Consider the following 26,533-nt stretch of genomic DNA (forward strand, 5'->3'; position numbering starts at 1 on the left):
CTTTTCATAGCTTCCAGTCCCCCTTCAAACACCCCCTTCCCAAAAATATATGGTTCCTTCTTCAACACCATTGGAAAAGACAGTGTTGGGTGTTGGCTCACGGCTCTGAGCAACAAATGTCTTCCCCTTAAGCGTTTCCCCCTCAGACAGAGATAACAGGGAGAGCTAAAGGATCTGGAGCTTTCTGGAGCACGTCAAGTTACTGTGGACCAGATCCCACATGGCCAGCAGCTCTGAAGGGAGGAGTTTATGAACCACCAGCATGCTCTGGTAGAAGCATGGCTCCTTGTTCATCTTGCTGTTCTTGTTTTTCACGATGCCAAATGTCTTGAAGCCGGCGTGGGCCACGGGCATCACCTTGAGGACCTCCAAGCACATGCCCAAGAAGACGTCATCGATGGGGTAGAGCTCCAGGCTCTCCGAGACTCTGTGGAGCTTCTTGGCTAGAGGGCCATCCATGACAAAGCCACCACCGCCTGCATAAGGCGGGTAGGTGTTCTTGTTGTACAAGGCATTGGGGATGTAGTACTTATTCTCCTTCTTGCGAATGGGCCGGGCCTTGAAGAGGACATCCCCCACAAACAGGTTGTCCGCCTTCTGGTCCTGCAGGAACTCCAGGATGTTGCTGGGGCTCACGTAGACGTCGTCGTCGCCCTTGAAGATGAACCTCACGTGGTCGCAATAGATGCTGAACCACTTGAGGAAATGGACTTCCTTGAGGGTAAGGTTGAAGAAGCTGTCCAGGAAGTCCCACTGCAAGATGTCCCCGTAGATGCGGTCCTCGTAGTCGAGGAGCTTCTGGTAATTGGCCCGCTCCTCTTCCTTGGAGGCCACGCCCAGGAGGAAGAGGGTTCTCACCTTCCTGCCCTCCATCTCTCTCTCCTGGCCCCACGTCCTACGGATGGCCTCTCGCCGGTCGTGCTGGGTGATGATGGACTTCACCACGATCAGCAGGTGGATGTCTCCACGGCACTTCTCCGCGTGGTTGATGAGCATGGGGAAATAGCGGCAGTGGCGGTACAGCATGAACTGCCGGAAGTTGGGCTCCAGGCCTTTGAACCAGTCCTCTTTGCTGAAGTTCTGGTTGGCAGAGCAGTTGACGGAGGTGACGTCCCAAGACCGCACCGCCTTCTCCGTCGCTTCCACGGCCTTGAGAGCCGGGCCCTGCTTCTTCCAGAAGTCGCTGGCAACGGGGAGCACGCCGTCCCGTTTCTGAGCTTTCACGGACTCCTGGGCCACGAGTTCTTTTTGTGGCTGGCCCTGGAGCAACTGGCTGGGCGCCATTCCCCGCTGCAAAACCGTCACCGTCACCACCAGCAGGAAGGAGAGGAAGACGCTTCTGTAGAGGGTTTTCTTCCTATGGTAAAAACAAAGCAAGGGGTCAAAGCTGGGGGCAACACAATAATAATAATAATTTATTATTTATACCCCGCCCATCTGGCTGGGTTTCCCCAGTCACTCTGGGTGGCCCCCAACAGAATATTAAAAACACCAAACATTAAAAACTTCCCCAAACAGGGCTGCCTTTAGATGTCTTCTAAAAGTCAGATAGTTGTTAATTTCCTTGACATCTGATGGGAGGGCGTTCCACAGGGCGGGTGCCACCACCGAGAAGGCCCTCTGCCTGGTTCCCTGTAACTTCGCTTCTCGCAGGGAGGGAACCACCAGAAGGCACTTGGCACTAACAATACTAACACACTCTAGTCATTTTCTTGGAGAAAGGATATGATTAGATAATAATAATAATAATAATTTATTTATTATTTATTATTTATATCCCACCCATCTGGCTGGGCTTCCCCAGCCACTCTGGGTGGCTTCCCAAAAAATATAAAAATACTGTAACTGACTGCTGAATACATATAGATGGCAAACTTTGGCTATTCTCCTACATAACGTTGGTGTCAGAAGCCCTGATTTGTTCTGTTCTTTTTAACAACCTCACAGGTACATTCATTTGAATGACAACTTTCAAAAAGAGGTGTGGGGGGGAAGCAAGTTAAAAACTTTACTCAGAAAAGATATTAATGGAGATTAGATAGCCCAGACAGGTTTCCAAAAACTATTACTTGTTTAGTGTTGCATCAAAATTATCCTGTTGCATCAAAATTATTCCTTAACTTATAACTATGGTTTTATCTGCTCTTATAAGAGTTTCCGCAACCCCGCACTGCTGATCTTTATTCTGTGAGCTCCTGATAGGTGCTTTGATTTAATTTTACCCTAAATCTCTTTGTGAAGTTGCTTACGCCTGGGAAGCAGGCTATAAAAATCCTTGGAATAAGAAAATGGTGACGTCGTATTGGTCTAATTATTTACGAGCCCTGCTCACACTGATGTACATTGATATCCTTTTCCAGGTGTTCTGGGCAGACATGTGTGGCTACAGTAAGTTGGAAGGGATGTGCCGGTCCTATTGTTGGGCAAAGTGAGGAGTTTGCTTCAGGCAGCAGGTGCTGAGAGCAGACACAGCACGCACCCACCCCTGGCTGTTTCTCCCAAGCCGATCCCTTCAACTAGAAGACAAGAGTTCTGTTTGCCACCTTGCTCATCCTGGACCTCCTAAACTGCTGCCCCAAGTATAGGACTTTCTTTTATGTCTTCTGAATCTTCCTACAGAAAGCTTCAGGGGATGTGCCTGTGTTCTAGGCGTTATGAGAGAGGGAGGAAAGCTTTTCTCATAAACTTCTGTCATGTCATTTCTCACTTACCTTTTCTCTAAAGAGTGTTTCCCAAACTTGAGTCTCCAGATTTTATTTTTTCTGCACTACACTTCCCATCATCCCTGACCACTGGTCCTGCTAGCTAGGGATGATGGGAGTTGTAGTCCAAAAACAACTGAAGACCCAAATTTGGGAAACATGGCTCAAAACCAAACAAACCGAAATGTTGCAAAGCTTTTTAGGAAGACCCCAAAATTGTTGCGCTTTTCTTAGACAACCCCCAAAGTTATTGAGCTTCTTTTTACAAAAACACGAATTTTCGATTGAGATCCAGGACAAAGCAACACATTTCAAAAATCCCCCCAGACGTCAATTCTGCCTTTGAAATCCAGGTAATGTCTGGCAAAACCCTAGGTAAAGGTAAAGGGACCCCTGACCATTAGGTCGAGTCGTGACCGACTCTGGGGTTGCGGCGCTCATCTCGCTTTACTGGCCGAGGGAGCCGGCGTACAGCTTCCGGGTCATGTGGCCAGCAGGACTAAGCTGCTTCTGGCGAACCAGAGCAGCACACGGAAACGCTGTTTACCTTTCCGCCGGAGCGGTACCTATTTATCTACTTGCACTTTGATGTCCTTTCGAACTGCTAGGTTGGCAGGAGCAGGGACCGAACAACGGGAGCTCACCCCGTCACGGGGATTCAAACCGCCGACCTTCTGATCGGCAAGTTCAAGGCTCTGTGGTTTAACCCACAGCGCCAAACCCTAGCTTTAGCCAAAAAGGCTTACAGAGATCAGGAGTGAAAAGCCAAGAGGAGCCACAGATAGGTTTGATCAGTCATTTCCACGCAGGTTTGAAGAAATTTAAGTTTAGCTATGAAAACCAAGGAGGAGAAAATAACAGGAAAGGACCGACAACCTAAGTGCGATTTTGCCGATGGAACAAAATGGTCCCCAAGTGCTGGGGAATCGTTGCAAGTTTTCAGTACTTTCCACCCGACCTGAGACATCCCACCAGAGACGTCAGCAGCCAAAATTTATTCCATTAGCAAAAAACTGAACTTCTACCCAGGGCAGTGTCCAATTTCCGCAGGCTTACACACACACATCCCTCCCTGTGTTTCTAAATCCCTCACATTCCAGTCACCTGGGCTCTCTCCATCAGTTTGCTACCGGCAAAGGGAGGGGGGGAAAGGCAGCAGTCAAGTTTCTGTTTGCGGAATGGGGCCTTCCCTGAATAGAAGGAGGTCTGTTTGCCGGCCTCGGGGGTCTACAGAGGACATTCTTCGCCCTCAAAGCAAGACCGAAGCGGGGAAGGGCCGGGGGGGGGAGAAACACGGAGTTCATCATTAGGGCTCTTTGATGCTTGTTGCATCGAATAAGTGCGCAATGTTCAGAGAGGCACACGCCTCCCATCACTTCGGCCAGACAGGAACTGGAGGTTTTCCCTCTACAACTGCCATACGCTCCCCTGCTCCTCTCTCGTCTGCCCGCTATCTTAATGAAAGCATCGCCTGGCAAGGAGGAGGGGGAGGCTGGCTGCTGCAGAGTGTTGTGAACAAAATCTGCCCTTCTTCCCTTATGGGGTATCCAAGCACTCGTATAGAGTCCTTAAGTGGGTTCCCTATCGGTAGGCAAAAATAACAGAGGCCAACCAGAGAATATTGAGAAGCAAAGCAGCTAGTAAGCCTGATTTTGATTGAACTGTTGCAACAGGGTGCTCCCCTCACACGCAGGAAAGGAGGAAGACCCGGAACCAAGGTGTGCCCGTCCTTATATAGACATTTTAAATTCCCTGCCCTGGAGCTCCAGACCACCCCTCCATACATCACAGAAGGGGTGTAACCCAAGACCACCCCCCACAAACATCATACCTACATCACAGAAAAGGCGGTCTACAACAGAAATTTGAATGTTTTTTTCCTGTCTGCCAAGTTATCTGATGGTGACTTATCTGATAATGCCTTTCCTGGCAGTCTGGCCATTCCTTTGAGATGGTGATTTCCCAATTCCTGAGACAATGGGGAGGTTCCCTCACCCCCTCCCTCCTTGCAGAGAAAACATTTGGTCAGTTTAGGGGTCAAAATGGTTTCAGGTTGGTCTTCCTGAGCTGCTCCAGACATGTGGTCCATATATCTATACATGCACTTGGTTAGTACATTTATGAACATTTATTGTATATATAAGACCTTAAATTTGTTATTACAAGAGTCAATCTGATAGAAAATAGAAGCATTGCCACCTGACCCCACCCCACCCACCATTCCCCCTCCACCTCTTTCCCCCTTTTCTTCCTAATGTAACACTAACATCTCAACAAATGAAACTGATCTGTAGAATATGTAACTTGAAAAAGAGAGACATTGCGCATACTATTGTAAACCAATAAATCTTTAATATACAGTCATATGTCTTGTTACGTTCGGTTCAGGTTACGTCTTTTCAGGTTGTGTTCCGCGGCGACCCAGAAGTACTGGAAAGGGTTACTTCCGGGTTTCGCCGCTCGCGCAGACGCTCAAAAATGAGGTCACGCGCATGCGCAGACGCGGGTTGCATTCTGCTCATGTTGCAAACGGGGCTCCGGAACAGATCCCGTTCGCAACTAAAGTGGTACCTCGGGTTACATACGCTTCAGGTTACATATGCTTCAGGTTACAGACTCCGCTAACCCAGAAATAGTACCTCGGGTTAAGAACTTTGCTTCAGGATGAGAACAGAAATCGTGCTCCGGCGGCAGCAGGAGGCCCCATTAGCTAAAGTGGTGCTGCGGGTTAAGAACAGTTTCAGTTTAAGAACAGACCTCCGGAACGAATTAAGTACTTAACCCAAAGTTGCAACAACGGCAGCAAGGATACTCATCGCTAAAAACTGGAAAACTCAAGATCTACCCACACTGGAAGAGTGGCAGATGCAGCTGATGGACTATATGCAACTGGCCGAGATGACTGGCAGAATCCGAGACCTGGGAGAAGAGAGGATTGAGGAAGACTGGAAGAAATTTAAGACGTATTTACAAAAACATTGTAATTTGGTTGAATGTTAAGAAGGATGCTAGATTATAAAAAATTGGCCACCACTAAATCAGATTTGAATTTGATGATAAGTGAGATTAAAGAAAACATAATTTTTTTGGAGAATTGCTAGATTATATTTAAATGAGTGGATATAAGATCGTAAACAAGTTGATAATTTGCTTGGAAAAACCTTTTAACGATGTAAATGGGAGCGGGAGACGTGAGGGAGTCCAAAGAAGTGATGAAATCACGTTATGATATAAGTAAGGTTGTTTATTATTTGTGCATTTGTATTCAAAAACTTTAATAAATATTTATATATAAAAAAATAAGTACTTAACCCAAAGTACCACTGTATTATAACACACACACACACACACACACACACACACACACACACACACACACACATCTTTCCATATATTAGACAAGGTTTTCTTGACTCAAAAACCATGTCAAAAAACTGGGATCATCCTATACACGGATAGTGGCGTTTGGGGGGGGGGTAAGTTGCACGCCGCCAGCCAGCTGGTTGGCGGTCCATGGTCTAGGGAGCTTCCCGTCCTCAGTGGGGGGGGGGAGAGGGTGCCCACTTTGCCAACCCCCAGCAATGGCCCTGCTGGGGTGATGGCATGCGTGCAATTCCCCCTTTTAAAAAAGCCCAACAACTTTGGGCCATCTCCCCTCATTTTCTTTAAAAATTAGTCCCCAAAAATAGGGAGCGTCTTATACATGGGGACATCTTATACACAGAAAAATACAGTATGTGTGTGTAAGCTTTTCTGCCTCTCTTAATGGACATCCAATCCTAGAATTGTAGAGTTGGGACCCAGAGGGTCGTCTAGTCCAACCCCCGCAATGCAGGAATCGCAACTAAAGCATGGAAAAAGAGTCCACCACCTTATGAGGAAGTCCGTTCCCCTGTCTAACAGCTCATGCTGTCAGAAAGGTCTTCCTGTTGTTTAGTCAGAACCTCCTTTCTTGTAAAAGAGAGTTGTTCTTGCAGTGCACAGTTTAAACCGTGGAACTCCCTGCCACATGAGGCAGGGATGATCACCAACATGGGCAGCTTGAAAAGAGGATTAGACAAATTCATGGAGGAGGAGAGGGCTATCAACAGCTACTAGCCAGGATGGCTGTTGCTCTGCCTCCACAGTCGGGAGGCAGCAATGCTTCTGTATTGCAGGAGGGGAGTTTGAATCCTGCTCTTGTGTTCGAATCCTGCTTGCTGATTTTTCACAGTCATCTGAGTGGCTACTGTGAGAACAGGATGTTAGCAGTTCCAGCAATTCGATTGTTATAATAAAGGGAGAAAATGTTTTCTCTTTCCACTTTTACCATGCTATGGATTATTTCATATCCTTCTTCTATCAAGTCACCACTTGCATTTTCTCTGAACTTAAGAGTCCCAAGCCCTGCAAATACTTCCTCATGCAGAGGGTCACTCCATCCCCTCAATAATTTTGGTGGCCCTTTTCTGAACCTTATCCGGCTCTGCAATATCCTTTTTTGGGTGTGGTGACCAGAACTGTGCAACTCTCTTTCAAATGCGGTCGTACCATAGCTCTGTATAATGGTACAGTGGTACCTCAGGTTATAGACACTTCAGGTTACAGACGCTTCAGGTTACAGACTCCGCAAACCCAGAAATAGTACCTCAGGTTAAGAACTTTGCTTCAGGATGAGAACAGAAATCGTGTGGTGGCAGTGGGAGGCCCCATTAGCTAAAGTGGTGCTTCAGGTTAAGAACAGACCTTCGGAACGAATTAAGTTCTTAACCCAAGGTACCACTGTATTATGATTCTTCATTCACTGCCAGACATCCCAGCTCCTCTCCTGCACAATATGCTCCCTCCACAATGTGTTGCTCAAAGCAACTTGCAGATGTCAATGACAACACAAAAACACAACCAAGAGGACACAAAACTACCAGACTAAAAACACCAGCAAGAAAATGACAACGCCAGGAAGGGTGACACCCATAACAGCACCCTAAGCAGCAACAGCGGCAGAAACTGGCTTAAACCGGAACGCCTGCAATTGCTAGCAGAACACAAACAAAGAAAGGGAAGACTAGAATCTGGGGCTCATGCTTCACTCTGCATTTCTAGACAGCGGGCCAGGCTTTCCAGGTCTGGGTTAGAGCACTTTTCTTCTTATTTCGGTTCTGCCTGGCGCTTTCCATGCGAAAAACAGCTCATTCCCGCCGAACAGGGCAATCTGCAGAAAACCCGAATTGCTGTTGGTTCCGATTCAGCGTTAAAGAGCAGGTTTTCCTGGGGAAAGGGGCAGGGGTTAGGAGGAGCACCCAGCCCAGGCCGGGGCAGCGTGGATCTGTGCCTTAGAAAGCACAGGGCAAGCCTTTTTCCTCCATATTGCTGCACTGGCATCATGGTGCGCATGAATGTTCTGGCAGATGCTCTTAAAAGCATCAACAATGTTGAGAAGCATGGAAAACATCAAGTTCTCATCAGACCGTGCTCCAAAGTTATCATCCGGTTCTTAACCGTGATGATGAAGCATGGTGACATAGGTGAATTTGAGATCCTTGATGATCACAGAGCTGGGAAGATTGTTGTTAATCTCACAGGCAGACTCAACAAGTGTGGTGAGATCAGCCCCAGATCTGATGTCCAACTGAAGGATTTGGAAAAGTGGCAGAACAACCTGCTACCTTCATGCCAGTTTGGGTACATTGTGCTGACAATTTCAGCTGGCATCATGGACCACGAGGAAGCTAGGCTAAGACACACGGGAGGAAACATCCTGGGATTCTTTTTCTAAACTTGTAAAAACAGGCAAACTAATAAATTGTCCAAATAGGGGAAGAAAGGGGGGCGAGAAAGCACAGGGCAAAAGGGAAGCAGGGAGGAGTCCCTAATTTCTTGGAGCAATGGTATCCCAGCAGTGTTTGGAATTAGCCAGGCACCAGTTGCATTTGGTTTTGAATTATGGTGTTGGAGGAGACTCTTGAGAGTCCCATGGACTGCAAAATCATACCTCTCCATTCTGAAGGAAATCAGCCCTGAGTGCTCACTGGAAGGACAGATCCTGAAGCTGAGGCTCCAAGACTTTGGCCACCTCATGAGAAGAGAAGACTCCCTGGAAAAGACCCTGATGCTGGGAAAGATGGAGGGCACAAGGAGAAGGGGATAACAGAGGAGAGATGGTGGGACAGTGTTATTGAAGCTACCAGCATGAGTTTGACCAAACTGCAGGTGGCAGTGGAAGACAGGAGTACCTGGTGTGCTCTGGTCCAGGGGGTCACGAAGAGACGGACACGACTAAACGACTAAACGAAAAGTTGCATTTGGCCCCTGGCTTCCGGCCACTTGCGACCAAGTGAAGATGCCCGGGTGTCAGCATAGCACTTGACATCTCCGCCATCCAGGGATCATTGGATCTGGACTGTTTTTGCACACTAATACCACATCCCGTAGAATTCTATCCATTATATTTTATCAGCACGATCAGAACCAATTTCGGGAACCGAAATGCTTTTTCTGTGAACCTCAGCAGGTGCAGTGAACAACGTTAATTGTTGTCGCTTGTCTCCACACCCCCCACCGCACTGCCCTGCTCCCAGCTGTGAAGAATATTGTTACATTATGAATGGTACCTTAAGAAAAAGAGGTAGGAATAATCCAGTATATACATGGGCTGTCCCTGGATCAAGGGACTTTTCTTCTTTACGTTCTCAAAGTTCTTGACTGAGCTCAAGGTTGTCATCTGAATTAGTCAAATGTTTAACTGTGGATCAGTCACAATCAGTCCATCATTTGAAAGATGAGACTATGGGTAGGCAAACTAAGGCCTGGGGGCCGGATCCGGCCCAAACACCTTTGCAATCCGGACCGCGGACGGTCCGGGAATCATGAGTAGTTTTTACATGAGTAGAATGTGTCCTTTTATTTAAAATGCATCTCTGGGTTATTTGTGGGGCACAGGAATTTGTTCAACCCCCCCCAAATATAGTCCAGCCCCCCCCCCCAAGGTCTGAGGGAAGGTGGACTGGTTCACAGCTGGAAAAGGTTGCTGACCCCTGTTTTTATGCCTTCTCCATCTCTCCAACTCTTTCTCTCATAGAATCATATAATTCTAGCCTTAGAAGGGACACCCGAAATGTCATCTAGTCCAACTCCCTGAGATGCAGGGGTCGCAGCTGGGAACTCGGTCAGCAATGGGGGTGACTCCAGCTGCAGCTGGTATACAACACTTTCCAGATAACTCATGCTGAACCTCAAAGAATTCAGGTGTTTTTTGGACCTGTATACTCTGGAAATCACAGCTGGCTCATCCCTACCAGAGCAAAAAACACTGTTGAGAGTTGGCAGAAATGAATCCGAGACTTGGGAGAAGAATCGGTGGAAGAGGGCTGGAAGAAGTTTAAAGACTATCTGCAGAAACACTGCAAAGGTTATGAATGTTAAAATGATGTTGGATATGAAAATAATATGGCATTAGTGATACAGTTTAAAAAAAATATGCAAAAATGTAATAGAAAAAGGGTAAAAGACCAAAGTTATATTATGTCAAAAGTAAACATGTTAAGGGTATCTAAATATAAGGAGGAAAGATTGGAGACATAATAGAGTGACTCTAATAATTAGAAATGAGTTTTGAAAGAGGGTAAGGATTTGCTGTATCTGATTGGGTAAAGAGGAACACAAAAAAGGGAGGCGTGAGGAAGTCAAGAAAGAAAGTTAATTAAGTATGATTTTAAAAGCTGGAGTTTTTATTTTTCCTTTTGTTGGGTGGAATTTTATTTTTCCTGTATTTTGTTTCTCTCATCTGTTCTATGTGTATTTTTGATTATGTTTTGTTTTTTCTTCTATAAAAGCCTAATAAATATTTTTTTAAAAAAAAACAAAAACACTGTTGAGGTTACATAAACCATAGCTGGTGTTTGGGTGACCTGTCAGTTCCCACCATAACAGGATACAGTACCCTCCAACACTCCTCAGACCCTTCTCAAGCCCCCATTTTTTGTATCCCCCCTGCTGGACTGGCCCCCTGCTGAAAAAGTTTGCTGACCCCTGGGTAAGACGTATGGGATGCTGGACGGATCCGGCAAGCTGCTCTGATATTCTTCTTTTATTGTTAGTGTGGGATAGCAGCCGTCAGCCTCTCTGAAAGCCACGTTTCCCAGGATCCTTTAGGCAAAGCTGTTAACACTCAGAAACACATTAAATGTGCAAATGTTTGCAGTAGAAGAACAGGGACCATTTTATCAGGCTGGTTCTCTTGGTTGGGACGGGACAGACCAGTTTGGCTTGATTCACATTTCCAGGTAAAGCAAAGGCGAAGCATTTTTCCTCTAGATTTCAAGTGCCCAGAGGGCATCAGCCTAGTGTCAGATCTTATCAAGCACTGAAATCACTCCTGCCCAGTGGCTGGTGCAATTCAGAAGGGCAGTTTCCACCCGTTGGGCCTGGGAACTACAAGAGCAGTTGCACGTTCCCAAGAGTCACCTTTTTTATAATAATGCTTTATTCTTTTTTCCAGACAGAAAGTTACATTTGTTACTCAACAACTCTATTTCAATTCAACAAAACTAGTGACTTTTGTCTGCTCACCCAACACTGGTGTTTATAACCCAAATTACATACAATTGCATTTCAAGCTTCCATCTTATCTAATTACATCCTCTCTAACATGTTTCTGAATATGCTCTGCTATTTTCTGACACTTCAATTTCCAGTCTTCTTTAAAAGATTCTATCTTTTATCAAGGCCATCAGTTTTGCCACCTCTGCGAATTCCAAGAGTCGCCTTTTAAGAGGATCACTAAATCAATTCAGATAGTGCAAGACACTTCAAGGATGGGGAATCTATGACTCTTCAGGTGTTGCTAGACTCTGACTCTCAACAGCCCCAGTGAACATGGCCAATTGTCAGGAGTGGTGGTGGGGGTACAATCCTGCAACATCTGGAGAGCCACAGATTCCCCACCTGTGCTGTAAACGGCCTCGGTCCAGTATACCTGAAGGAGCGTCTCCACCCCCATCGTTCTGCCCGGACGCTGAGGTCCAGCGCCGAAGGCCTTCTGGCGGTTCCCTCATTACGAGAAGCAAAGCTACAGGGAACCAGGCAGAGGGCCTTCTCGGTAGTGGCGCCCGCCCTGTGGAACGCCCTCCCATCAGATGTCAAAGCGATAAATAACTGCCTGACATTCAGAAGACATCTTAAGGCAGCCCTGTTTAGGGAAGTTTTTAACATGTGATATTTTACTGTATTTTTTGTTTTTATGGAAGCCGCCCAGAGTGGCTGGAGAGGCCCAGCCAGATGGGCAGGGTACAAATAATAAATTATTATTATTATTATTATTATTATTATTATTATTATTATTATTACAAAACTGTTGGGCATTGTCAATGGGCTTTGGGCTTTGTGCATCTTCTTTTTCTTCAGATTCCTTCCTTCCACAGTTTGAGGGAACCAGAGTTTAGTGTGACCTCCATATGAAGTAAACTATGGTTTGATAGACCTGGTGAAAAAAAGGAAGGAGGAAGAAGAAGAAGAGTATATCAGGCCAAGAAACCATTGCATCTCACCTGGGCCACTGCGCTCAGGGAAACTTCTACAGCATGTGTTCAGAGGGCAGTGGCGTAGCGTGGGTTGTCAGCACCCGGGGCAAGGCAAGTAATTTGCGCCCCCTAACCCGGGGATTTGCGCCCCCTAACCCTAACCCCCAGATGTTGCGCCCGGTGCGGCCGCCCCCCCCCTGCACCCCCCACGCTACGCCACTGTCAGGGGGGAAGGTCTAGTCTTAGCAAACAAATTTAATACGTAATTTAATTCAGGGGAAAGGTCTGGTCTTAGCAAACAAATTTAATACGTAATTCAGCACTTGACGTGCATTCTGCTACTAATCTTGGCAAACAACCACATGCTTCAGACATTTTATGGCGCTTACCGTAATTTTATTTAAACAATTTTATTTTTTTATTACTGAAGCCTTTTCCACCCTGGGCTCCTTTGGAAGGCAGGGCAGGAAATAAATAAAGGTGTGTCCCTATCGTTCTCCTCCTCGATATGATGTGGGGCTGAAACAAGAGCTGATGGCCTACTCAGACTTTGTAAACCTCCACAAGGCCAGCCGCCTCACAGATCTGTAGACTGAGTCAAGGGACATATAACCCTTTTCTCCTCTGCTAGGTGCTCTCCTGAAGTAGAGTATTTGCTGGGGGTGCATGGGATTCCTCCACTAGCAGCTTCAGGGAAGAGATAATTCCCCAGGACTTCAGCAGGAGAGAAAAGGGTTAAATTTCTCACCTGCTTTGATTCAAGGATTCCCCAAACAGCTGCTGCAATTTGCATTTCTCAAATACCTGCAGGTTTCAAATACCCAGTACTTTTTTCTGAGGGGGACACTACCCCTAAACATTTTGTGAATCAAAGTTTGGCCTCATTGAGGGACAGTATTTCAATATGAGTAGGAAAATGAGAGTACCCCATAAGATTTATTTTTTTAGAACAAAAGCACTGCAAATACCTAAATGCAAAGATCAAGTTTGGCACTTACTCAAACTTGGATCAATATAGACCAGGTTTATTTTTGTTGAGCTCTTTTTTTTACTTTTTACAAAAACACCCAAGAAAAGTGATTATTCAGTTGGCTTCTCTAAGATCCAGGACAAAGACCCGCCTCTAGGGGGAAACCCTTTGCCCATCAACTCCACCTTTGAAATTCCAAAATCCAGACTTAGGACTGCAGGTAGGTCTTTTCAGTGTTGAAGAGATATCTCTAAACGTGTGAACAAAAAAGCCTTACATGGCTCAGGACCTCAATATCTTAAGGACCGCCTCTCCCCATATAAACCGACCCGGACCTTGCGCTTGCCATCTGAGACCCTTCTCTTATGTCCCCCATCCCAGAGAGGTTTGGAGGGTGGCCTTTTCTGTAGTGGCTCCCCGACTGCTATCCTTTTCCTTATCAATATTTGAATCGCAGAAAAAGGGAGGGCGGAATCAAAATGATGCTGGGCCATCACAACCCCTTTATTTAATAATAATAGTAATAATAATAATAATAATAATAATAATAATAATAATAATAATAATTTATTTATACCCCGCCCATCTGGCTGGGCTTCCGCAGCCACTCTGGGCGGCTTCCAAAAAAACACCAAAATACTGGAATGCATCAAACATTAAAAGTTTCCCTAAACAGGGCTGCCTTCAGATGTCTTCTAAAAGTCTGGTAGTTGTTGTTCTCTTTGACATCTGGTGGGAGGGCGTTCCACAGGGCAGGCGCCACCACCGAGAAGGCCCTCTGCCTGGTTCCCTGTAACTTGGCTTCTCGCAGTGAGGGAACCGCCAGAAGGCCCTCAGAGCCGGACCTCAGTGTCCGGGTAGAACGATGGGGGTGGAGACGCTCCTTCAGATATACTGGACCGAGGCCGTTTAGGGCTTTAAAGGTCAGCACCCGCACTGTGAATTGTGCTCGGAAACGTACTGGGAACCATTTTGGGACACGCTTGACATTTTATCTCGCCACTCTCCCCACACCTCTAAAGGTAACACTTGCAAACTCAAAACGGAACATTTTCAGCCTGTGTGTGAGTTCTCCATTGCTATGTGACCAGTCTTCTGCTGGTCTGCACTGGGCTACTGTGAGTAGCAGACTCTTGAGGCTGGCTGGACCCTTGTTCTGAACCAGCAAGACTCCCCTTTTCAAGAGCCTCTGCAAACTGAGAATTCAACAATCAGAAAAGAGGCAGCTGGAATGAGAAATAAAACTGCACACAGCAGAGACAAAAAAGAGAAGCAGATTCACTCCATCAGCTCAGCTGATACCATATTTTTCGCCCAATAGGACACACTTTTTCCCCTCCAAAAACGAAGGGGAAATGTTGTGTGTGTCCTATGGGGCGAATACAGGCTTTCGCTGAAGCCTCGAGAGCGAGAGGGGTCGGTGCGCACCGACCTCTCTCGTGCTCCAGGCTTCAGGAAGCTCTGCGCAACCCCAGGCTTCCCGCAGCTCTGCGCAACCCTAGGGAGCCCAGTGGGAAGTCGCGCCGGTCTCCCAAGGGTTGCGCAGAGCTGCCTGCATTCTGAAGCCTGGGGCGCACAGAAGAGCATGCCCGGGCTTCGCGCAACTCTCCGCAAGCCTGGGGAGACCGGTGTGGCTCCCTAGGCTTGCGGATAGCAGCCTATTCTGGGGGCTGGGGTCAGGGGAAGCTTGGGCTTCCCCCGCGCCAGCCCAGTGCTTGGGGGGGGGGGAATATTTTTTTTTCTTTATTCCCCCCCCAAAAAAAAACACCTAGGTGCGTCTTATAGGGCGGTGCGTCCTATGGGGCGAAAAATACGGTAAATCAGCAGCTTCTGATTTCTCCTCTCCTTGGTCTGTTTGAATTCCAGCTGGTCATTTCTAAGAACTTCGGATCCAAGACCTAATGTCTGAGTTTGCTTTTTTCTTCCTCCCTCCCAACCTCTTTTCATCTTGTGCTGTACTTTTTAGAATGTGAGCCTGAGAGCACCTACTCTAGCATCCTGTTTCCTACAGTAGCCAACGAGGTGCTCCCAAAAAGCCCAGAAGCAAAGCAGGAAAGCAATGACCCTCCCCGTTGCTTTGTCCTGCAGGAATCGGTATCTGGAGATACACCATGTCTGAACATGGAGGCTTCATTTAGCTGTCATGGCTAGCTACTCTTCTCACTGAACATTACTTGGGAAGAAACAAGAAGAGGTCAGGGATAGCAGCAGCAGACATCTGAGCATAAGTCGTTTATCTTCTAGGGGGTCTTAGCAGATCACAAACTTGAGTCCACATTGTGATGCAGCTGCAAAAAAAGCTAATACTATTCTAGGCTACTTCAACAGAAGTCAAGTGTCCAGATTAAGGGAAGTAATTGTCCCACTCTGTTCTGCCTTGGTCAGACCACGTCTGGAATACCGTGTCCAGTTCTGGGCACTACAATATAGTTAGTGTTGACAAGCTGGAACCTGTGCAGAAGAGTGAGACCAAGATTAACAAGGGTCTGGAAACCCAAGCCATATGAGGAATGGTTGAAGGAGCTGGATATGTTTAGCCTGGAGAAGAGGAAACTAACAGAAGATACAGTGGTGCCTCGCAAGACAAAATTAATTCGTTCCGCGAGTCTCTTCGTCTTGCGGTTTTTTCGTCTTGCGAAGCACGGCCATTAGCGGCTTAGCGGATTAGTGCTATTAGCGGCTTAGCGGCTATTAGCGTCTTAGCGGCTTAGGAAAAGGGGGGGGGAGGGAAAAAACTCGCAAGAACTCGCAAGATGTGTTCATCTTGCGAAGCAAGCCCATAGGGAAATTCGTCTTGCAAAGCACCTTGAAAACGGAAAACTCTTTCGTCTAGCGAGTTTTTCGTCTTGCGGGGCACCACTGTATGAGAGCCATCATCAAGTATCTGAAGGGTTGTCACATAGTATTTCATTCTGTTAACCACCCTGAGATCTTTTCATGAAGATCAGCATATAAATTTAATAAATAAAATGTTTTTTTTTAAAATTGAAGATAGAGTAAGTTTGATTCTAGGTCGTTCTTGTGGCATTTTGGGAGGCCTCTGGCCAGTCTAGGAGCCCTCCAAATATGTGCATTTATGCCACACATGACCTTGTTTTCAATTTTTTTTGCACTTGCAGAAGTTTCAGGGTAGACATACGGCAACTTCCTGCTGAAATCCTGTAACTTTTCTTACAGCAAACATTCAGGGATTACAGTGGTACCTCGGGTTATGTACTTAATTCATTCTGGAAGTCCGTACTTAACCTGAAACTGTTCTTAACCTGAAGCACCACTTTAACTAATGGGGCCTCCTGCTGCCGCCGCGCCGCCGGAGCACAATTTCTGTTCTCATCCTGAAGCAGAGTTCTTAACCTGAAGCACTATTTTTGGGTTAGTGAAGTCTGTAACCTGAAGCATGTGTTACCTGAGGTACCACTGTATTCTTAATTTTTGTCCTGCTTCTGTTGCTCTATCATGTGAGAGCTCCCCCCCAGACGGCAGTCGTGCATCGCGGAACAACTGACAAAGCAGATTGACTTGTGGACGGTCCAGCATAGATCCACCGCTAATAAACTACCATTGCATCAATGACGCAATGCAGAATGCTCCTGTAAAAAATGCTCCTGTAAAAAAAGGAAAACCCACCCTACTGGCCTGAAGGGGCCCTTGATTCAGCAGGAGGGCTCTTCACACAATCTGAACTTTTTCTCATTGAGTGAGCAATCCCTGCTTGGGAGAAGACTCTGTGAGCCAGGCGCAAGAGTTTAAAACAGAGGGACTCTTGTACGCTGCAGCACGTCAAATACAAGATGAATAGGGAAGGCACAACTTTAGACTAGCAAGCTTTGTGCCAACATTTTTTTTAAAAAAATATTTTTTTGAAAAAACAGCAACATACCACTATGTTTCATCCACTGAAGAAAATTACAGAGGTTGCAGAGACACGGTCTGTGATGTAGCCAAAGTCAAGCACAGTTGGTTTTCAGCAAGACTTGGGGCTTCATTGTGGCTGGATGAGGCCATCGCCCTGTGTTACGCTAGGCTGCAGCCTGGCAAAATGAGAAGGAATGGGAAAGGAAAACTACAAGCCCAGGAAAATCTGCCCTAAAGCATAAGGGAAGTACTATCCATTTTTTCTCCCCCACCCCCACTCTGAAGATTTATAATGTGCAAACAATAAGATGTGAAAAACAATAAAAATAAGATAAACTGCAAAAGGTGATGCACTCAGAAAATGAAAAGCAATAAAGCCGTATCTACAGTTGTACAATATTACTTAAAATGTCTGTGGCTGTAACCAGGAGAGCTGTTTGCTTGGCATTCATCCTGCTCTGCTTCAAGGGAAGATAAGACAGTGTTGCGTTAAGCAAATGTTATATTACACTTTCCAGTGAATTTTTCTGGTAGTTGCTTCTGGGGAGATTAGATGGGTGTTGCGTCAGGCCAAGTGTCACTCTGATTCTTCCCACACTGGCAATTTCCCCGACCACTTTCCTTATCGCAAAACGTATTATCTTGTCGGAGAAGCGGGTTCCTTGCGCAAGACCTCTCTGTCACCCACAGTTGTGCAGCCTGGATTTGCCGATATGGGAATAGCGACAGTCTGGAAGCGCCCTGGGCCATCCTTCAGGGATCACCTTCTTAAACAAAAGTGACTGTCCCAAATACCAAGGTGCTCAGCTCTTGTCTAATTAAGTTGGCAACTTATTCCAGAGAACCTTTGTGTAGTGCATTTCCGGGGATTTAAAAACGCGGCGCGTTCCATTATCCCTATAAAGAGCTTCGAGGTTTTTTCTTCTTCTTACAATGGAGCAGTATTTAAATTGCATGAAATAAATAAATACTCTTTACAACATCCTTGTAAGGTAGGCCAATGCTGTAATCCCCATGTTTCGGAAGACAAGCTGAGGGCAAGAAAATACGGTACTTTTTGCTCTATAAGACTCACTTTTTCCCTTCTAAAAAGTAAGGGGAAATGTGTGTGCGTCTTATGGAGCGAATGCAGGCTGCGCAGCTATCCCAGAAGCCAGAACAGCAAGAGGGATTACTGCTTTCACTGCACAGTGATCCCTCTTGCTGTTCTGGCTTCTGAGATTCAGAATATATTTTTTCTTGTTTTCCTCCTCCAAAAACTATGTGCGTTTTGTGGTCTGGTGCGTCTTATAGAGCGAAAAATACGGTAGATCACCAGCACCCAGTCGGTTTGCGGCAGAACAGAGAACACTCTTTGTACCCCTGCCACTCTCTCCAGCAGCACCAAGAGCTCTTTTGCCAACTATGACTAGTGTCCTGCAGCAACAGATTTTTAATTTTAAAAAGGGGGGAGCAGCTGCCAGCATTTGAGCATGCCGCAAAACTGGGAACCCTGACCTGAAGCCCAACATCTGGATGTGGAAGCATACTCTGCAGAGATGAAAAAAAAACATTTTGTGCATGGTCAGAGGCATCCTCCACGTCACACAGTCTAAAGCCTGGCATTTGGAAACAAGGTAAGAATGCCAATTTATTTTAAACCAGCGCAGGAGTCACCACCGCCATGCTCTTGATAGTTCTAAAAACTGGACTCAGCTTTGGTTTATCTATTAAATCTGTGGCATGTGACTCCTTGTCCAGTCTTAATGCAAACCCTGTCCGCGGTCATTTTTTACTGGTATGCTAAGCTAACCAACTTTTTTTCAAAGACAAGTTAGTCTTGTTTTCAATGCGTCATTTAAGTGACCCTATGAAATCCAACCTGCCATTATTTGTACTTATTGCTGTAGCTGATCAAGTGGAGAATTTGGGAGGTCAGTTCTGTATATTTATCTACTTTTATTTACTGCGTCTATATCTCTCCTTCATTTCCCAGGTTCTCCCCCTCTTCATTTAATCCCCACAACAATCCTGTGAGGTACGTTAGGCTGACAGAGGCAGCCCAAGGGCACCCCATGTGACCCCAGCTTCACAGAATCACAGTTGGAACAAGGGTCATCTAGTCCAACCCCCTGCAATCTCAGTGTGGGATTCGAACCCACAACCCTGGGATTAAGTGTCTCATGCTCTGCCGACTGAGCTATCCCCACAGGCTGAGTGGGCATTTGAACCCTGGTCTCCCAGATCCTAGTCCAATGCTCTAACCACAACACCACACAGGCTCTGACGACACAAAAGATAAATTATTTTTATTTTTATTTCGGTGGGGAAATCCACCTTTCCAGCACGTTACTAGATTACTCTTCTGAATGCTGCCAATCCTGGAAATTACACGAGAGGAACAGGCAGCTAAATAGCTAGAGCTTACTCATAGGCTGCTGCCCTGACCCAGCTGCAGGTGTGTGGCTTTCTCCCCAGTTGTGAAATTAACACTTTCTTTCCATCAAAAGTGAAATTGAGACCCTCAGGCCTAATGCGTTACGGCTGATGCTTGGAACGAAATAAATGAAACTTCAGCCTGGAAAGATGAAATGAAACCTAAAAAGGTTAAAGCTTGTGCAAGGGGAAGATAAGGGAAAGCTCTTCATAAGGGGAATTTCCTCCATATGTGGTGGACTTGTACTAAGGTGAAAGCCTTCTGGGATGTTATATATAATGAATTGAAAAAGGTATTTAAGTAGAATTTGAGTAAAAAAAACCAGAGGTTTTTTTGTTGGGGTTAATTGGTGAGGATTTTTTTTAAAAAAGATGTAAATTTGTTCATGTATGCCACAAGGGCTGCAAGAATACTTCTGGCCCAGAAATGGAAGCAGCAGGAACTTCCTATATTGGAAGACTGGCAGATAAAGATGGTTGAATACGTGGAGTTGGCAAAGCTGATGGGGAAGATTCGGAATCAGCGTGACAAACTGTTACAAAAGGACTGGAGCAAATTTATATCTTATATTAAAGAAAACTAAACGTTTGAAAATGTTTGTAGGTCTGAGTTGAAATGTTTGGTAATGTGAAAATAAGGAGCTGATTTGCATATAAGGAGGTGAATGTCAAAAGAAGATATAAGGTAAAAAAGTGGCTATGGAAATGTGAAGAATTGGTAAAAGAGTTTGGAAGTCAGAAAGAGGGAGGGAAGGATTGCTTTGTGTGAGCAATGCTTTAAGTCATGGATTTGTGTAATGAAAATGTAATGGAATATGGAAAACTTAATAAAAATTAAGATAAAAAAGGAGAAGCCCTTCGTAGAACCATAGAATTGTAGAGTTAGGGGGTACCCAAGGGGTCATCTAGTCCAACCCCCTGCAAGCAGGAATCTCGGCTAAAGCATCCATGGCGGATGGCCCTCCAACCTCTGCTTTCAGCTAGCAGTTTAGATCCCAATGCACAAAATCTCCCCTGTGGCAGATCTGTCATTTCCTGTTGCTCTATGCAAAAAGAACAAAAGAAAACAGAAAAAACCTAAGTCACCCGCTCAGAAGCTTTCAGCTATAAAACAGGCTGTGGATTCTCATCCGTGGAAGCAGCAGCGGTCCGAATTAAGTGACAGCAGATCTTTAGAGGAGATATTTAGGAGGGACAGTGTGGTGTAGTGGTCAGAGCATCAGACTAAGACCTGGGACATGAAGGTTCAAATCCCCACTTGGCCATGAAGGTCTCGCCTTTGGCCAGTTCCTGCCTCTCAGCCTAACCTTCCTCAAGGGTTAACCCTGAACACCTTGGAGGAAAAGGTGGGATAAAAATGAAGTAAAATAATTAAATAGGAGGTGTCAAAAGACACATCCAGACAACCTAATTACTGAGCACCCAACTTCATTTGTTGCAGGGAGATTGGACTGTGTGTTCTATTTGATGAGCAGTTGCACTGTGGGTTAAACCACAGAGCCTAGGACTTGCCAATCAGAAGGTCGGCGGTTCGAATCCCCGCGACGGGGTGAGCTCCTGTTGCTCGGTCCCTGCTTCTGCCCACCTAGCAGTTTGAAAGCACGTCAAAGTGCAAGTAGATAAATAGGTACCACTCTGGCCGGAAGGTAAACGGCGTTTCCGTGCACTGCTCTGGTTCGCCAGAACCGGCTTAGTCATGCTGGCCACATGACCCAGAAGCTGTACGCCGGCTCCCTCGGCCAGTAAAGCAAGATGAGCACCGCAACCCCAGAGTCGGTCATGACTGGACCTAATGGTCAGGGGTCCCTTTACCTTAATTCTTATATCTATATAACCTATCAATTGTGAAGGAAATCAGCCCTGAGTGCTCACTGGAAGGACAGATCCTGAAGCTGAGGCTCCAAGACTTTGGCCACCTCATGAGAAGAGAAGACTCCCTGGAAAAGACCCTGATGTTGGGAAAGATGGAGGACAGAAGGAGAAGGGGACGACAGAGGACGAGATGGTTGGACAGTGTTCTTGAAGCTTCCAGCATGAGTTTGACCCAACTGCAGGAGGCAGTGGAAGACAGGAGTGCCTGGTGTGCTCTGGTCCAGGGGGTCACGAAGAGTCGGACACGACTAAACGACTCAACAGCAACAATTCTTATATGTTTGTGGGGAGGTTAGAGGGATGATGTGTCAAAAGCAAGTGTTCCAAAAGCAAGCGTTCCCTCCGCACTGCCCTTTCCCTTATCCTTTTCACATCTTCACTTTCCTTATCACAAAAAGTCTGATCTTCCGGGGAAGCAGGTTTGTTGCACAAGACACTCCCAACCAGCTATTTAATGATGCAACAGCAGCAAGAACGTTGGTAGCCAGTCATTGGAAAGGAAATTATTTCCCAACAAAAGGGGAATGGCCAAGTAAACTATGTGAGTACCTGGAGTTAGCAAAACGGACGTATTCAATAAGGTATAAATCAAAAATTATAATTCAGAAACAATGGGAATGCTTAAACGAATATTTATACAAGCAGGGCTCAAATATGGAAGTTTGGTTGTGCCTAGACTAACCTTGTGAAGAATATAGAGAACATAAATATTTGACTGATTATGAAAGAATCTAAGGAAGGGAAATGATTGAAGAACAGATGTAAAGGCGAAGAAGATAACTAAGAGACGTGTGCTGAAAGTCTTTTATAATATTTTAACTAAGAATTATATATTGTAATGCTTGAAGCATGAATTTGGTAATATTATTGGTTATAAAAAGTATTTTCTTTGTTAGTTTGCATTTTGGAAAACATGTATATAAATGTGTTTACAGTGCTATGTATTGTTTTTTGTTTCTTTTTCCTTTTCTTTTCTTGTAAAATTCAATAAAAAATAATGATGATGATGCAACTTGACTGTGCGGCAGGTGACCGAACCCCCCCCCCCAAAAAAAATAGCCACCAACTTCTCCGGAGCGCCATACAGAGATGGTGCAGAAAAGGGGATCGTCTTCCTCTCCGCTCTCAATCCTTCCGATTTCTGGAGGTTGTGCGAACTTGTCCCAAATCAACTCGCCACTTTGTTACAAGAGGAAGATACAGATTTTGCTGCAAATTCACCTAGAGCTAAACCCCCCCCCCCCAGGAGCCAAGATACAGCAGCAGCCTGACATCTAAGGCAGCTTCCATCTTTCCCAACAGATAACACAAGATGGTGAGTCCCTGGCATTTCCTGGTAGGACTTGGGATGCCCCCTGTCTATAAACCCTGGAGAGTTAGCAGTCAATGTACAATACTGAATAAACAAATAAACCCCAGTGTTGCAAAATATGAGCCAGCAATAGCAAAAGCAACACCATGGCCAGAAACAATTACAGTGTGAAAAACTTTATGAAATAATTCAAAACATTGTAATTGTTTCTGGCCATCGTGTTGCTTTTGATATTGCTAACGTACAATACTGAACTTGATGGACCAAACTTATCCTGTGCAAGGGAACTTGCAAAAAGGTTGGTGCCAGTGGTCTCTTCTTCTCTTTAGCCAGGATGAACAGAAGGTCTGTTGTAGTTCATGAACAGACCACTGGCCAGTGTTCTAGCACAGGCTTCCTCAACCTCAGCCCTCCAAATGTTTTGAGACTACAGTTCCCATCATCCCTGACCACTGGTCCTGCTAGCTAGGAATCATGGGAGTTGTAGGCCAAAAACATCTGGAGGGCCGAGGTTGAGGAAGCCTGTTCTAGCAGACCCCCTAAATGGTCCTTGATTTGATCCAGCAAGCAATTGCTCGTGTTTCAAAGCAAGAGTTTCATACTCTGGATCGCCAAGCAGAAAATCAGCTCAGTTGTTAAACTGGATCCACACTCCTGGCTCTGCAGATGTGCAACACGCCAGTGGACTAGTATCCTATTCTCTCTTTTAAATAATAATAATAATAATAATAATAATAATAATAATAATAATGATAATGAAGGAATAAATAAGTTTGACCACTTGTCCTTCACTCCAACCACCACCATCAGCATCATATTTTGATTTGCAAGTTGCTCAAGGGATGGGCTATCCTTACGACGACTCTGCGAGGCAGGTTGGGTTGAAAGTGTGTGGCGCTCAGCACCAAGTCATCCACGGAGCCCTATGGGTGAAAAGAGGCTTGAACACAAGCCCCCCACACACACACACCTGTGATCCAATTACTCGGGAGTAAGCCCCACTAAATATAGGAAGACTTCTGCATAATCATCATACACAGGATCACACCATAAGTCGTAGGTCTCGGTAATCTTTTGATTTCAGGATGAAAACCTCAAACCGAGAAAATGCAAGACTGGAATGGAAAGATAGGGTTGTTTCTGAGAAGGATCCGTTACAGGAAGCTACAGTTGGCAGGCATCTTTGGCCACCAACTTCTCTCTCTCTCTCAGCTGCAGATCTGCATTTCCTAACTTCCTAAATGCATTCAAAGTCCAACCCATTGATATACTGTCAGCTAATAAGAGAAAATATGAAGAACTTTGCCGGAGCAATGCAACTCATATGCAATGCATAGGACTCTCAGATCTGCATTTCCTAACTCCCTAAATGCATTGAAAGTCCTATCCATTGATATACAGTGGTACCTCGGGTTACATACGCCTCAGGTTACATATGCTTCAGGTTACAGACTCCGCTAACCCAGAAATAGTACCTCGGGTTAAGAACTTTGCTTCAGGATGAGAACAGAAATCGCGCGGCAGCAGCAGGAGGCCCCATTAGCTAAAGTGGTGCTTCAGGTTAAAAACAGTTTCAAGCTAAGAATGGACATCCAGAACGAATTAAGTACTTAACCCGAGGTACCACTGTACTGCCAGCTAGATATATTGTCAGCTAATAAGAGAAAATATGAAGAACTTTGCCGGAGCAATGCAACTCATATGCAATGCATATGACTCTCAGAACTGCATTTCCTAACTTCCTAAATGCATTCAAAGTCCTACCCATTGATATACTGTCAGCCAGTAAAAGAAAATATGAACTTTGCCAGAGCAATGCAAGGGCCAATCGAGTCCAGCAGCCTGTGCTCCCAGTGGCCAAGCAGACAGACAAGACAGCACAGGGAACCTGCAAGCGGGATCCAGTCGCAAGAACACCTCTCCCCTCCCGTGGCTTCCAAAAACTGGCATTCAGAGGCGCACTGCCTGAACATCGCCACTGTGGCCAGCAAGCCACTGGAAAACTGCCTTTGTTTCTGTCCTGAATCTCCTACCCTTCAGCCTCACTGTCCATTTTCTAGACACCATCTCAGACATCTCTACCATTATCAAAACAAAATAAAAAAATTCCTTCCAGTAGCACCTTAAAGACCAACTGAGTTAGTTCTAGGTATGAGCTTTCGTGTGCATGCACACTTCTTCAGATACACTGAAACAGAAGTCACCGGACCTTTCTATATAGTGAGAAGGTGGGGAGGGGTATTACTCAGAAGGGTGGTGGGAATGGGTGATTGGCAGATAGCTGCGATGAGCCTGTTGACGACTCTTAACGACTGCAATAGGTCTAACAGGAAAAAGCAAGGGGTGAGAAGGTGAAAAATGGCTTTGTCATGTATAATGAGATAAGAATCCAATGGAATCCAACTTGCAAATCAAAATATGATGCTGATGGTGGTGGTTGGAGTGAAGGACAAGTGGTCAAACTTAGACATTGGATTCTTATCTCATTATACATGACAAAGCCATTTTTCACCTTCTCACCCCTTGCTTTTTCCTGTTAGACCTATTGCAGTCGTTAAGAGTCGTCAACAGGCTCATCGCAGCTATCTGCCAATCACCCAACCCCACCACCCTTCTGAGTAATACCCCTCCCCACCTTCTCACTATATAGAAAGGTCCGGTGACTTCTGTTTCAGTGTATCTGAAGAAGTGTGCATGCACACGAAAGCTCATACCTAGAACTAACTCAGTTGGTCTTTAAGGTGCTACTGGAAGGAATTTTTTTATTTTGTTTTGACCATGGCAGACCAACACGGCTACCTATCTGTAACTATCTCTACCATTGTTCCCCCCAACCCTTTAATTCGCTTTTTCTCTGAACTAAGAAATCCCAAACGCTGCAACCTTTCCGGAGAGGGTGTCCTCGCCCTTTTCTGAACATTTTCCCAACTCCACAATAGCCTTTTCGAGGTCCAAGAACCAGAAATGCACACAGAATTCCGAGCCGGGTCTCGCCACTAGAGCAGCCTTAAAATATTGCCAGTTTTGATTCGGATCTCTCTCCTCTTAACAAATCCCCTAGTATGGAATTTGAACTTTACACCCTGCAGAGTTTCAACATCTTCATCCAGCCCCCCCCCCAGGCCCACATAACTTGTCGCCTTTTGTTTTTTACAAGAACACTGAAGCCCGAGCATAAAAAAATAAAATTAAATGAGATGGGGGCGAGTGAAGCAAAGCACAGAAAAGATGAATACAGTGGTACCTCGGGTTACAGATGCTTCAGGTTACAGACTCTGCTAACCCAGAAATAGTACCTTGGGTTAATAACTTTGCTTCAGGATGAGAACAGAAATCGTGCTCCGGCGGCACAGCAGCAGCAGGAGGCTCCATTAGCTAAAGTGGTGCTTCAGGTTAAGAACAGTTTCAGGTAAAGAACCGACCTCCGGAACGAATTAAGTACTTAACCCGAGGTACCACTGTACTGGGGTGGGTTACTCTGAAAGCAAGAGCTGGAGTTGAAGAAAACCACTCTGCTCCACGCTCTGAATCACAACCCCTAGGATGGTGTTTTAGCAGGAAAGGCAAAGGAAGGAGGGAGGATGAGAAAAACTCACGCTGAAAAAGAAGGAAGGAAGGAGCCTTGAACTGGGATGCTCAACTTCGCCAGCGAAAGATGGGAAGGAAAGAGGCGATTCTTTAAACGCGCGTCTTGGAGAGCCCAAAAAGGGACCCTCGGAGTTGGAGCGACGCACAGCTGGGAAAGATGCAAATCGAAGAGGTTTCTTTGGAGAAGGAGCTTCACTCACCACTGGAACATGCTGGACGCCTCGGAGCCGGGAGAAGCTTCTCTGGGTTGGAGGAGCACAAAGAGAGGCGTCTCGGGGTCCCCACACGGAGCGGAGCGCAGGCAGCAGCGGCGGCGGCTGGG

The 26,533-nt window shown here is 45.8% G+C and overlaps 1 protein-coding gene and 1 pseudogene across 2 annotated transcripts; one reads left to right on the plus strand and one right to left on the minus strand.

Moving 5' to 3' along the window:
- Nucleotides 1–22: 22 nt before the first annotated feature.
- Nucleotides 23–26,522, minus strand: B3GNT7 (UDP-GlcNAc:betaGal beta-1,3-N-acetylglucosaminyltransferase 7). The gene is made up of 2 exons (XM_081862719.1): nt 26,412–26,522; nt 23–1,357 (listed from the first exon to the last, which is right to left on the minus strand). Exons 1-2 carry the CDS (start codon nt 26,420–26,422, stop codon nt 166–168), a joined length of 1,203 nt encoding a protein of 400 aa, XP_081718845.1. The 5' UTR covers nt 26,423–26,522; the 3' UTR covers nt 23–165.
- LOC309341532 (small ribosomal subunit protein uS8 pseudogene) lies at nt 8,036–8,496 on the plus strand (annotated as a pseudogene). The gene has a single exon. The product of its transcript is annotated as a small ribosomal subunit protein uS8 pseudogene (transcript).
- Nucleotides 26,523–26,533: the final 11 nt, after the last annotated feature.

Source organism: Podarcis erhardii, assembly GCF_964252035.2.
Source record: "Podarcis erhardii genome assembly, chromosome: 5".
Lineage (NCBI taxonomy): Eukaryota > Metazoa > Chordata > Lepidosauria > Squamata > Lacertidae > Podarcis > Podarcis erhardii.